The sequence below is a fragment of the Mirounga angustirostris genome, unplaced genomic scaffold (genome assembly GCF_029215605.1).
Source record: "Mirounga angustirostris isolate CCGP_5_RB_7025 unplaced genomic scaffold, mMirAng1.0.hap1 SCAF_9, whole genome shotgun sequence".
In the NCBI taxonomy this organism is placed as follows: domain Eukaryota; kingdom Metazoa; phylum Chordata; class Mammalia; order Carnivora; family Phocidae; genus Mirounga; species Mirounga angustirostris.
In genome coordinates, this window is record NW_026991717.1 from 31,206,388 (window position 1) to 31,219,980 (window position 13,593).

The 13,593-nt window shown below is 39.3% G+C and overlaps 1 protein-coding gene across 7 annotated transcripts in view; it reads left to right on the forward strand.

Annotated features, from left to right (window-relative positions):
- Window positions 1-13,593, forward strand: part of HMG20A (high mobility group 20A) — a 108,115-nt gene that overhangs the window by 44,056 nt on the left and 50,466 nt on the right. For all 7 annotated transcript variants that reach the window (XM_064570122.1, XM_064570120.1, XM_064570121.1 and 4 more), the window contains 2 exons: window positions 9,168-9,260; window positions 12,011-12,158. In XM_064570122.1, the coding sequence (XP_064426192.1) occupies window positions 9,172-9,260; window positions 12,011-12,158 (237 nt within the window). In that variant the 5' untranslated portion in view covers window positions 9,168-9,171. The remainder of the gene's footprint in view (window positions 1-9,167; window positions 9,261-12,010; window positions 12,159-13,593) is intronic.

A 13,593-nucleotide genomic window follows, 5' to 3' on the forward strand; every position in this document is an offset into this window, starting at 1 on the left:
CAGCTTCTCGTTTCAATGATATGTTCTATTGTCTTTTTGGTTTCTATATCATTTATTTCTGCTCTAATCTTTATTGTGTCCTTCCTTCTGGTTTTAGGTTTTGTTTGTTGTTCTTTCTCTAGATCCTTTAGGTATAAGGTTAAGTTGTTTATTTGAGATTTTTCTTTCTTCTTGGGATAGGCCTGTATTGCTATAAACGTCCTTCTTAGAACTGCTTTTCCTACATTCCAGAGATTTTGGAGCATTCTGTTTTCATTTTCATTTCTCTCCATGTAATTTTTTACTTCTTCTTTGATTTCTTAGTTGACCCATTCATGATTTAGTAGCATGTTACTTAGCCTCCATTTGTGCTCTTCTAGATTTTTTCTTACGGTTGATTTCTAGTTTCATAGCATTGTGGTCAGAAAAGATGCATGGTATGACTTGGATATTTTTGAATTTGTTGAGATTTGTTTTGTGACTTAATATGTGATCTCTTCTGGAGAATATTCCATGTGTACTTGAGAAGAATTTTTATTCTGCTGTTTTCATATGGAATGTTTTGAATATATGTGTTATATCCATCTGGTCTAGTGTGCCATTCAAAGCCACTGTTTCCTTGTTGATTTTCTCTTTGGATGATCTGTCCATTGATGTAAGTGGGGTGTTGATGTCCCCTACCCTTATTATATTACTATTGATTGGTTCCTTTATGTTTGTTATTAACTATTTTATGTATTTGGGTACTCCCATGTTGGGTGCATAAGAATTACAATTGTTATACCTTCTTATTGGACTGTCCCCTTAATAATTATATGTATGTCCTTCTTTGTCTCTTATTACAGTCTTTGTTTTAAAGTCTATTTTGTCCCTTATCGGTATTGCTACCCCAACTTTCTTTTGACATCCATTTGCATGATAAATGTTCCTCTGTCCCCTTATTTTCAATGTGCATGTGTCTTTAGGTCTGAAACGAGTCCCTTGTAGGCAGTGTGCAGATGGGTCTTGTTTTTTACCCATTACGTCATCCTGTGTCTTTTGATTGGAGGAGTTAATCCATTTACACTCATAGTAATTATTGATAGATATGTATTTATTGCCATTTTGATACTTGTTTTGTGATTGTTCTTGTAGTTCTTCCCTGATCCTTTCTTCTCTTGCTCTCTTTCACAGTTGGCTAGCTTTCTTTAGTGATATACTTGGGTTCCTTTCTCTTTCTTCTTTGTGTATCTGTGTTTGGTTTTTGATTTGTCATTACCATTAAGTTTTTATATAACATCTTCTGCATGTAGCAGTCTATATTAAGTTGATGGTTGCCTAAGTTTGAAACCAGTCTTTTCCCTCCCCCATGTTTTAGTTGTATGATATCATATTTTACATTCCTTTGTTTTATGAATCTTTTGAATGATTCTTACAGATATACTTATTTTTACTACTTTTGTATTTCCTACCTTTCTTATTCTTACTTATAGCTTTTCCTTTCCACTCAAAGATTCCCCTTTAACATTTCTTGTAGGGCTGATTTAGTGGTCATGAACTCCTTTAGCTTTTGTTTGTCTGAGAAAGTCTTTATCTCTCCTTCAGTTCTGAATGATAGCCTTGCTGGATAGTGTATTCTTGGCTGCAGATTTTTTCCTTTCAATATTTTGAATGCATCATGCCACTTTCTTCTGGCCTACAAAGTTTCTGCTGAAAAATCCACTTAGAGCCTTATGGGGTTTCCCTTGTGTATAACTGTCTTCTTTTCTCTTGTTGCTTTTAAATTTTCTCTTTTCATCCTTACTTTTTTACATTTTAATTACTGTATGCCTTGGTGTAAACCTCCTTGGGGTGATTTTGCTGGGGGGATCTCTCTGCCTCCTGGATCTAGATATCTCTTTACTTCCCCAGATTAGGAAAGTTTTCAGCTATTATTTCTTCAAATAAATTTTCTGTCCCCTTGTCTCTCTCTTCTTCTCCTGGGATCCCTATAATGCAAATGTTGTTACACTTGATGCAGTCACTGAGTTCCCTAAGTCTGTTCTCATTTGTGTATTTTTTTTCTCTTACCTGCTCAACTTGATTAATTTCCATTACTCTGTCTTCCAGATCATTAATTCATTCCTCTGCCTTTTCTAGCCTGCAATTTATTCCATCTGGTGTATTTTTAATTTCATTTATTGTGCTCTTCATCTCTGATTCTTTTTTATCTCTTTGTTAAGAGTCTCCCTGATGTTCTCCACTCTTTTCTCAAGTACAGCGAGTATCTTTATGATCATTACTTTAAATTATCTATCAGGCATATTACTTATATCCATTTAGCTTAGGTCTCTTGCTGTGGTTTTGTCCTCTTCTGTCATTTGGAACATATTTGTCTCTCTCATTTTGTCTAGTGCTCTGTGTCTGTTTCTGTGTGATAGGAAAGTCAGCTATGTGTCCTGCTCATGAAAGTAATGGCCTTATGAAGAAGAGGTCCTGTAGTGCCATGCAGCACAGTATCCTGTTTACCAGAACCTGGTACTTCAAGGGGTGTCTCCTGTGTGTGTTGCATGCATCCACTATTGTGTCCTGGCCACTTTTTCCTTCAGTCTAGTCGTCTAGAAAGGCTCTCTTTGCCTGTTTTGCCCAGTGTTTGGTCCACAGGTGGGGTATGCAATTTTATCAAGGTGCACTTAGGACTTGCAAGGCCCTGCACCACCACCAGGACTGAGGCGCTGCAAAACACACGAACTGGGAGGTGGGTTGGGAGATGCAATGTTGGCACAGTCTTCTCGGGGAGGGGACTTGGCAGTGCTGGGACTGCGGCAAACTTGACTGGAAAGGGTAGATCCACCAAAGCACAAGGAGTTGGGATTTGGTGTTAACAACTTAGGTAGCAAATAGTGAGTGTGGCTGCCGTTGGCTCCTTTGTTCTGGAGAAGCTCCTCTGTGATCCCTGGCCCTCTAGGACACACTCAGGAATGAGTCAATTACTCTCCCTCTCATATGCCCCAAGCATTTTTTAAACTGCTGCTTCTGTGCTGTATTTCCACTGGCTTTTTGACTTGCTGTCTCTTTAAGAGCAGGGACTCCGCTTACTATTGCCCTCCGGGCTGTCCCAGAACTGAGCCCATTGATTTTCTAAATTCCGTGCTTTCAAACAATGAATCATGGAACACTACATCAAAAACTAATGATGTACTTTTTGATGACTAACATAACATAACATAATATGAATAAATAAATAATGTACTGTAGTGTGACTAACATAACATAAATGTAATATAAATAAATAAATAGATAGAAAGATAGATAGATAAATTAATTCCATGCTGTAAGTCCCGCTGGTTGTAAGAACTCAGGAAATTTGGCCCTCTCACTTTGAAAGCCAAATGTTACAGGAATTCCTCTTCCTCATGCAGGCTTCCCAGTGATAGTTTGTTTCTTTTCCTCTCCCAGGCTGCAGCTCCCTTCCCCTGGCCAGCCCAGCAGCCTACAGGAGCAGTTTGGCTCCCCACCACATCTCTGCCCTCCCTGCCCTCTTCAGTATAGCCTCTTCCCACCTTCAGTTGTGCAGTCTGTTCTGCCTGCCTGGGGAGGGGGGAGGGGGGAGGGGGCAGGGCGGGTGGTGGTTCTGGGTTATTTACACTGACGTGAGTGTTATCTGGTTGTATCCACGGGACAAGGAGAACTTAGGGTCCTCTTACTCCACCGTCTTTCCAGCCTCCCCTCTGGTCTGGCTTCTTTCAAGATTTTTTTTCTTTGTCTTTGATTTCCTGAAGTTTGAATATGATATTTTTTACTATAGTTTTTTTGTTTGTTTTTTATATTACTCCTCTTTGGTATTCTCTGAGCCTTTGTGACATTAATTGGGAGGAATTCTCAGTCACTGTTGCTTCAAATATTGCTTTTGTTCTTTTCTCTCTTCTGCTGTTCCCATTACATGTATGTTACACGTTTTGTAGTTATTCCACAGTTCTTGGATAATCTGTCCCTTTTTTGTATTCCAGTCTGTTTTCTCTTTGCTTTTCCGTTTTAGAAATTTCTCTTATATTATCAAGCTCAGAGAGTCTATCCTCAGCTATGTCCAATCTACTAATAAATCCATCAAAAATATTCATTTATGTTATTTTTATCTCCAGCATTTCTTTTTGATTCATTCTTAGAATGTCCATCTCTCTGTTTATATTTTACATTATCTGTCTCTTCCTGCATGTTGTCTACTTTTTCCATTAAAGCCCTTAACATATAATTTTAAAATATTCTGGTCTGAAAGCTTCAGTATTCATGCATATATTACTTGTTCAGTCTCTTCAAACTGTGTTTTTTGTCTTCTAGTATGCCTTGTAATTTTTTGTTGAAAAGTAGACATAATATACTAGATAAAAGGAACTGTGGTACATAGGCCTTCAGTAATGTAGTGATAAGAGTAGAGGGAGAAGCATTCTATAGTTTTATAATTAGGTCTCAGTCTTTTGGTGAGCCTGTGCCCCTGGACTGTAACCTCCAATGCTTCTCAGGTTTTTTCTCCCTTTAGGTGAGACAGGATGTTTGGAGAGAGCTGGAGTTGTATGTTTCCCTTAGTCCATGTGGAAAGCTAGAAGGGCTAGAATTGATATTTCTCTAGCATTCCTAAAAAGTGTAGTAAGGATATGGAGAATTTGGAACTCTCATATATTAGGAGAGTTACTCCTCTCCTAATGTTAGGAGGAATGTAAAATGGTGCAGATGCTTTTGAAGACACTTTGGCAGCTCCTCAAAATGTTAAATATGGAGTTACCATATGACCCAGCAGTTCCATTCCTAGGTATATGCCCAGGAGAACTGAAAACATGTCCACAAGAAAACTTGTACACAAATGTTCATAAACAGCATTATTCACAGTGACCAAAAAGTAGAACCAACCTAGGTCTATCAGCTGATAAATGGATAAGCAAAATGTGATGTAGCCCTACAATGGAATATTATTTAGCCATAAAAAGGAACGAGGGGCACCTGGGTGGCTCAGTCATTAAGCATCTGCCTTCAGCTCAGGTCATGATCCCAGGGTCCTGGGTTCGAGCCCCGCATCGGGCTCCCAGGGAGCCCTTTTCTCCCTCTCCCACTCCCCCTGCTTGTGTTTCTGCTATCTCTCTCTCTGTCGAATAAATAAATAAAATCTTAAAAAAAAAAAAAGGAACGAAATGCTGATGCGTATAGTGTGATGAAGCTAGAAGACCTTTATGCCAAACGAAAGAAGCCAGACACAAAAGGCCACATAGTGTATGATTCCATTTATATGAGATGTTCAGAAGAGGTATAGCCATAAAGATGGAAAGGAGATTAGTGGTTACCCAGGCCTTGGAGAAGGGGAGAATGAGGAGTAACTGCTAATGGGTACCAAGTTTCTTTGTGGGATGATGAAAATGTTCTAAAATCAATTATGGTGTGGGTTGTATGGTATAGCCTTGTAAATACACAAAAGCCACTGAATTGTATACTTAAAGGAGTGAGTTTTATGGTGTGTGAATTACATGTTTAAAAAAATAAAGCAACTTAGGGTGGCCTTTGATATGAGTCAGGGATAGGGAGTGTGAAGAGAGGAGGGTGAGTGGGAGGGTTTGGGTGACTTAGGTTTGAATTGGTTGGAAAAGTTTGACAGAACTGATACGGCAGTTGGGGAAGATCCTGAGAAAATGTAGAATGATTGCTGAGAACATTGAAGGCCTAGTTGTGGTTGGATAAATTTATAGGAGCACCCTTTGTTTTGTGATTTTTCTGCAACACCATCTTGAGCTAAAACTCAGAATTGATCTATATCTGAGGTGTAGAAGGAGTAGCAAGGCAAAAGATTTGAGAGTGTTGACAAAGGAATATTTGAAATGTGGCCACGGAATCTAAGCTGGACAGAGAAGGGAAAATCAAGGGTCAGTGAATAGAAGTTTGTGTGGTTAGAGGTCAGTTGTAGTAGAAGTAATTGAGAGAGCCAAAATGATAGGGAATAGTGGTCAGAAATACTTGAATTTCAGGTTGGTTGGACAAACGACACGATTTTTAAAAGAACTGGGAGTTTTACGTTAGGCTTTTAGTGTGGAAAATGAGAACAGAATCCCTTCTTTCAACTCTGAGGTGTGTGATGGGGAGGGAATATGGTGCCTCTCCATGAAAGAACTTAATGAAGTGGGATTAACATATGAAAGGAAGGAAAGGGCACTTGAAAAGAGCCAACCCCAGAAAACCTAAGTACAAATTAGGCTTCCAGCACTGTCCAACACATGTGGAATAATGTAGTCTCATTGTTGAGATCATCCCTTTTTTTGGGAAGGATTACTAGGAAAATCTTAGTTGAGGAACATTTCTTAAACTCCACCTGTATTGACCAAAGCAATGTTCTGAATATGATTTGGCTCCCCATATTTACTACAGGGAGAAAATGTGTTGATTGGCCAATAAATATCTAATGTGCTTAATATAATTGTCATTAAAATATCTTAAATTGGCACCATGTTTTATACATCATTTTTTTTTCAGTGAGTGGCTAGTGTTGGAGGGTATTTTTGGATTTTCACAGCTACAGTCTAGACCCTCGTTCAAAGTATAAGCCCCAAGGTAATACCGTTTTTTGAGGCCTCCAGGTAGAAGCCTTCACTGGGAGGTCCCTACTGTAAGGAAACGTCTGCCTGATATGCTTACTTATGTAAACTGCAGTGGAGAACCAGAGTTGTATATTGCTTTGTCTTTGCATATTTCTCTTCTTTTCCCTTCCAGAACAGCATTCATTACATTTCTTAAGTGCTTCACATAGAATTTCAAAGTTCAGTGTGACCTCTGTACTGGGACATTATCAGACACAGATGCTACACTGGAAGGCTTTTTGGCAGTCAGTGGCTTGGTAGCCATGATTCTGTTTGAATCACCCCCTCACGGACCATATGAAAGCAGATTCTTGCAGGATCCCAGTTATGTTCTTGGGAATCATTTTCTTTTCCAACTTATTGGACTAGTTTAGAAGCCTTTGGGTTTCACTGGACTTTTTCCTCATTTCCTTCTTTTGTTGATCTTGGCCCCTTAACCTTCCACCCACTTTATTACTCATTTCTTAGGGACCTGACTACTCTGTAACGCTAGAGAAAATATATCTGAAGCCATATGGGTTGAGTAAAACCAACTTCAGAAAAGAAAAAAAGAGCAAGAAATTTGTGTTCTTTCAACTTCCTTTGTTTATATGATCTGTTTATATGTTACTAAGGTTGTGTTGTCCAGCTACCTCCCAATATCTCAACAATGACTGAAGGAAGATAACTGGGCAGCCCCCTAAGAGGGTCATGGTGGCATAGTGAATGACAAGACACTTCATTCACCCCCTGCCAGATAAGATATTGCCTTTGAGTTTTGAGGAATGCCAGGAGCTTCAGATGCTGAATCTTAAAGTTCTTGAAAGGCCATTTGCATTTAGGGAGACGTTTAGAAAGAAGCCAGCTAACCGAGTCCTTCCTTATAAAGTTTTGGAATAATTATCTGGCTATTTGAATGTTTGCTCGTGGTTTACAGGTAAGCTGTATGGCATCTAATTGATTAATGGTTTTTTTGATCAGATGAATATCAGGATAAGGTGATGTTAACAGCCCTTAAAGCCCAGGCTCTAATCTGGTCTGTGCATAATGTGAATTAAAATTAAATTAAAATGTAGTACACTTATATCAGGATTATTCTAGAAAACATCTAGAATGGAATTTTGTGGTATTTGTTAGAGCCCCTCGTAAACCCCCCTGTCTTGAAGGAATTGGGAAGGGTTAGCAAACATCCCTGCACGTGGAATAAACTCCTGATTGAGTCTAAAGTTCCTCTCTCTGCTTTCCATGCTCCACCCACCACAATGGGTAAGAGACATACAGATGCGTTTTTTCCACATTAAGCTGTGTAGGAACCTTGGTCTGCTAACTAACAAATGTAGAAGGAAAAACAAGAAAATTAAGTAAGAATAAGAAAGAGGTAAACCGTCAGTGTTACCATTTCGGAAGTATAGGACTCTGCTGAGCATTTAGAATTTGGTGTTGGCGTCATCCGTCTCTTCTTGGTGTTTCCTCCTCCATAGGATGACTCCTAGCTCCGCCTGGCCTGCTGTGCCTTCCCCTTAATTGCGGTTTCACTCGGTCCCCTTAGCAGCAGCCCCTGAAATAACTGCTGAGGGAGCTCCAAAGTGAATTCTCATAATGTGCTTCTCAGTTCTCCCTGTTTGACTGAGGCACTCTTTCTTGGTTGGTGTGCCATTCCACCTAAGTGGCTACGGTTTGGGGTCACCACTAAACTTTCTGTTTGGGTATCACTTTCACGATGAAGGGGAGGCTGCTGCTTTTAGCTGTATGGGGTGACGCCCTCAGTGGTAAGCCTTGAAAGGGAAAATCTTTCGTTGTAGTGATATGCTAAATGAAATTACTCTCTGTCACTCTGTCCTTTTATCCTTCCAATCTGATAACCTCAAGTTCTTGTGATTTATTTGGTTTCCTTCAGTTGAGCTCAGTAGTTTCCTGTATCCAGGTGCATGCTATTTCCGTTGGTCATCATGGGGATGCAGAGCATATTTCTGACCTGGAAGTGTGGTTGCTTTAACTCTGCACCACATCAGTCTGCCTTCCAGCCTCCACTTCCTCTGCATTATTTCCTTTTGGAGGGCTCAGTTTGTTACCATTTAATCTAAGGATGATTCATCTGGGACTGAGACCCGGTAATGCTGTAATAACAATACCTTGCTTTATATAATAATACTCAAAGCACTTAGGATCTTAGCCTTTCTCTGTTTATGAAGCTCTTTCAGCTTGATCCTCACAATAACCCTGTGGGTCAAGTCAGCAATTTTGTCTGTGTTTAAGCTGGTAAAACTATATCTCAAAGACACTGAATAACTTGTTCAGGGTCACAGTGCTTCTGAGTTACTCTGCTTAACAATTTTTACAGAAAATGAAGAATGCTTTTGAGGATATTCTGATTGAACAAAAAGGAATTTCCAAACTGTGTCCCATTTATTAAAATCTAACTGTTTTTAGTCTGGTCGGTCGGTAAGACCAAAGTCAAGAACCCATTAACCAGAGTTTAAATTGACATGTCCAAGTCAAGAAAATAAATATTTAGTTCAGTTTCTCTTCTGCTGCTGATGTGGTAAGTTTAAGGAAGGCTGGCTCTTAAATTACTGGAACTTCAACTGGAAGTAATTAAAGTGTTATCATTATTTTCTTATCCTCTCTTCCTTTTAGAGAGATGGAAACCTTGATGACTAGCTCCACCCTGCCACCCCTTTTTGCAGATGAAGATGGCTCTAAGGAGAGTAATGATCTGGCTACAACTGGGTAAGCAGCTGCTTTGGGACACTGGGCCTCTCTGCCTAGGCTTCAAAACAAAATGTGTGAGGTCCTAAAGAGACCATTTTATAGCATAAAAATAGAAGGTATGTTTGTTATGCTTTGCAAAGAGAGTGAGAGCCACTGTAAGCTGCTTTGTAATCTGCATTCAACTGTCATCTGCCGTGCTCTGGTTCCTGTGAACTGGAACAGCAGTATATGGACCTAGGAAACATCATCGGTTCCTCACAGTTAAGAGAATTACATAGTCACCATTAAGTAAATACCTACCACAGGGCCAGCTCTGAAAATCAAGTTCATTTTCTGTTTGAATTGCCACAGATATTGAAGTAATTTTTCCCCCAAAGGTCAGATTGTTTTTCTAGATCAGATTTTTTTTTTTAAAGATTTTATTTATTTATTTGACAGCGAGAGAGGGAACACAAGCAGGGCAAGTGGGAGAGGGAGAAGCAGGCTTCCCGCTGAGCAGGGAGCCCGATGCGGTGCTCGATCCCAGGACCCTGAGATCATGACCGGAGCCGAATGCAGACGCTCAATGACTGAGCCACCCAGGCGCCTCCAGATCAGATTTTTTAATAAGACTCTTTTATTCAAGATGCGTGCAAGCTCTGACTGACTTCTATTCCTTTTTTTCCCCCATCTCCTTTCTTTGATATTTTCGGACAAATATGTAAAGGAATATAAAAAAGGACTAATAGCAGTAGTCCCTCTTCCCTTGAAAATCTCTGTTCCACTTGAATTCTTATCTTTGTACTTAGAAGTTATTTGCCATGGAAAAAATATATTCACTAATAGATTGAAGTGCTAGCTAATCTCTACGACGAATTATTTTAACATTCTATAGTGCTCTTTAAATATAGACTACACTTTGTAATTCTGCTTTCTTCCTTCACATTTCTTTCTTTCCTCATTAATATCTGCCTTTTGACCTTACTATTCAGATAAAACTGCTCTCCAAGACTTTTCTAAAAGCTGCCTCGTTGCTAAATCCAATTCATTCAAGAAAAATGTTCTGAGTGTCTCCTATGTGCCAGACACTGTTCTAGGCACTGAATACTATGCAATGACCAAAGCAGACAGAAATACCAGCCCTGTACAGCTTAAAGCCTCCTGGGGACGTCAGGCAATAAACAGGGCAAATAGGTAAAATACATACTGTGTTGTTAAGAACTATGGATTAACAAATAAAGCAGGGAAGAGGGATAGGAAGGCTTTGGGGTACCGTTTTAGATAAGATGGCCCCAGAAAGGCTTTAAGCGTAGATTGAATAAAGACCTGGAAGAGGTAAGGTAGCTAGAATACAGTTCTCTAGGGAAGATTATTCGAGGCAGAGGGAGGAGTAAGTGTAAAACTCCCTGAGTTAAGAGTGTTTCTACCTTTTTAGAAATAGCCAGGAGGCCAGTGTGGCTGGAGCAAAGTATTCCAGGGGAAGGGTAATAGAGGGCAAGTCTGAGTGAGGGCCAGAGGTTTTACACTGTAGTAGGTTCCCAGGCGATGTCAATGCTGCTGTGTGAGGCCCATACTTTTGAGTAGCAAGGGACTAGATCGTGTAGGATCTTATAGGTCAGAGTAAGCACTTTAACTGGCACTCCAAGTGAGGTGGGAAAGTTGAAAAATCATAAATCAAATCATCTTAAATTGGGAACTGCCTGTATAAATAATTTTATAAAGGAAAGAAGAAAAATGACATGGGATCAAGAGAGTGCTTTTTGTTTCATTTTGTTTTGTTTTAAGATAAGAGTAAAAATGCCACATTTGTAGGCTGATTAGGCTGATCCAGTAGACAGGGAAGAGTTGATAATGCCAGAGAGGGCAGAATTGCTAAAAACCTGTCTTTGAGTAGGCTAGACACTGTGGGGTCCACAGCACAAATGGAAGGGTTGTTGACTTTAACTAAGAGCGTGCCAGTTCATTCATAGGAACAAAAGAACCTTTTTTTTTCTCTTCAGTCTTTATCCAACTTGCCATCTTCAAGGCATTTGATGCCTCTGACCACTCCCCTCTGGTTCCTGTTCATTTCAGTCAGGGTTCATAGGATTGGTATGCTTTCCCAAACCTAGTGCCCATATTTTACTGAAATAAGAGTGTACAAGAATTAGTAACTTAAAAATTGATGGCACCATTGAAATGAGAGTGACAGTGAGAGAACAAGTTGCCGAAGACATCACAATTGAAATATCTGGAAAACACAGCTACCAAGATCAAACTGGGTTTCTGATGGCATCTCTTTTCAGAGAACATGATTGGCATTGAGTTCATAGATTCTCTTAGCCTTTTTCAAAGGACCTCAATGACCTCAAAAATGTTAGAAACTCCTGCTTAAAATCATCTATTATATTTTCTAGAAAGGGTCAGAAAAGTATAATTTCTTTCATTTCCAGGCCAGTCTGCAGCTGCTTTCATTCATTTCTCAGCCCGCTGTAATCTGGTTTTTATTCCCATAATTCCACTAAAACTATGGTCCCTAAAATTGCCAACAACCTTAAGGTCTTCAAATTTAGCAGATACTTTTTAGCCTATCTTATTTGACATCTAGTTCATTCAAGCACTGAAACTATTTTTTTTTACTGCTCTGTAACTGTTCTGGAGACATTGTTTTCATTTACCCAAATGAGGTGGGGGAATTAAAGCCGGCTTCTGCTTCTGCTGGCAGGGAAATTTGTCTTGAACCTTGGTAAATAGGAATTTTTGATGCCGTTGATAACTGAACCATTGCACATCTGCCTGTTATTCTTAAGGTTAACCCACCCAGAGGTTCCATATAGTGGTGGAGCCACATCGTCCACCAACAATCCAGAATTTGTGGAGGATCTCTCCCAGGGTCAGTTGCTTCAGAATGAGGCCTCAAATACAACAGAAGGCACTGAACAGAGGCATGAAGATGAGGTAAGCTGAAGCATCTCTTCCTGTTACCAGTCTCTGAAGTTTCTGAAGAAGCAGTCGGCAAGGGAATTGATCGAAGTGTTCATCCTCTGACCTTCGTACATTCTGCAGAATTTTCTTCAAAGAACCATAATTATGGTTTCACACAGAACCACATTAATGGTTTTAATGACATAGAGACAAGTAGAATCTTTTCCCCCCTACTTAATGAACTTACACCTAACATCATATTAGATGCTCAACAAATGCTTGTTGAATGAATGATTGATTTAAATAAGTAATTAATGAGAAGTCCCTGTGCCCTTGTTGAAGGCCACACATTGCACACCAAGCCCTGCAGTGTGGAGTCCTATGTGTACTGAAAGGATTCTCACCACTTACCAGGCCGTTCACCTTCCCCTAGAGGGCGTCTTTCCTAACTCACATGAGGTTCCAAGTGGGCCCCCGTCAGTCATGCCCTTTTTGGACTTTAAGCCTTCCTCACGAATGATTGATTCCATTGTCCAAGTTTTAAGGCACTCTTTTTTTTTTAGGCATAAAAGAGTAGCACCATTAATTTTGTCTTTTTCTTATTCTAAAAGAGCTTTTTTCATGTTGGCATCCTTAAAGATTATAATGAATGCTTGAAGCTTCTTAAACATCTTAAAATCCTTAGTAGCTTTAATGTTACTAAGTTTATAAGACAAAAACAGAAAAAAAAGCTGATACTAAATACACCAATTGCCCATTGGTGAATTATTGCACCATTTTATATATATTTTGAGTACAGTCCTATAGTTAATATTTAGATGTTCTTGTCCCATTTTGCTTATCTTTTTCTTCCCTGAAATAAGACTTCTTGTATCCATAAAACTATTAACTGATAGGCTGTGTGTATTTGTAAAATTATGAAGCAGAAATGTGATGTAGTTTGCATCTCATTGAAAGGGCTGTGGTAAAACATCAGTAGTACCTCAGTCCTTTCTTTAAAGTTTTTGAGGTGATTTCATCTTTTGATTTAACTAAGAACATATAAAGACCTCTGACTTTATGAAATAAACATCTTGAGGAGCAAGCCAAAAGAACTAAGTATTCATTTTGGATATATTATACTTGATGACGTTTTTCTAAGACTTAGCTCTTAATTTAAAAATCTTTATGCTATCTGCTATGGGAAATGAACCGGTCTTTGAATGATATCAGTGAAAAACATCCTTCACGAATGATTTTTAATCCCTGTACTACAACTTGTCTCTTTGTCTGCTCAGTGCTTGTGACATCTTGTTCTGATCTACTGTGATGGCATCTGCTTTACATTTCTCATTTAGAATATTCTCCTCTCAGGAGGCAGGACTTTTTTTAAGATTTTATTTACTTATTTGACAGAGACACAGCGAGAGAGGGAACACAAGCAGGGGGAGTGGGAGAGGGAGAAGCAGGCTTCCCGCCGAGCGGGGAG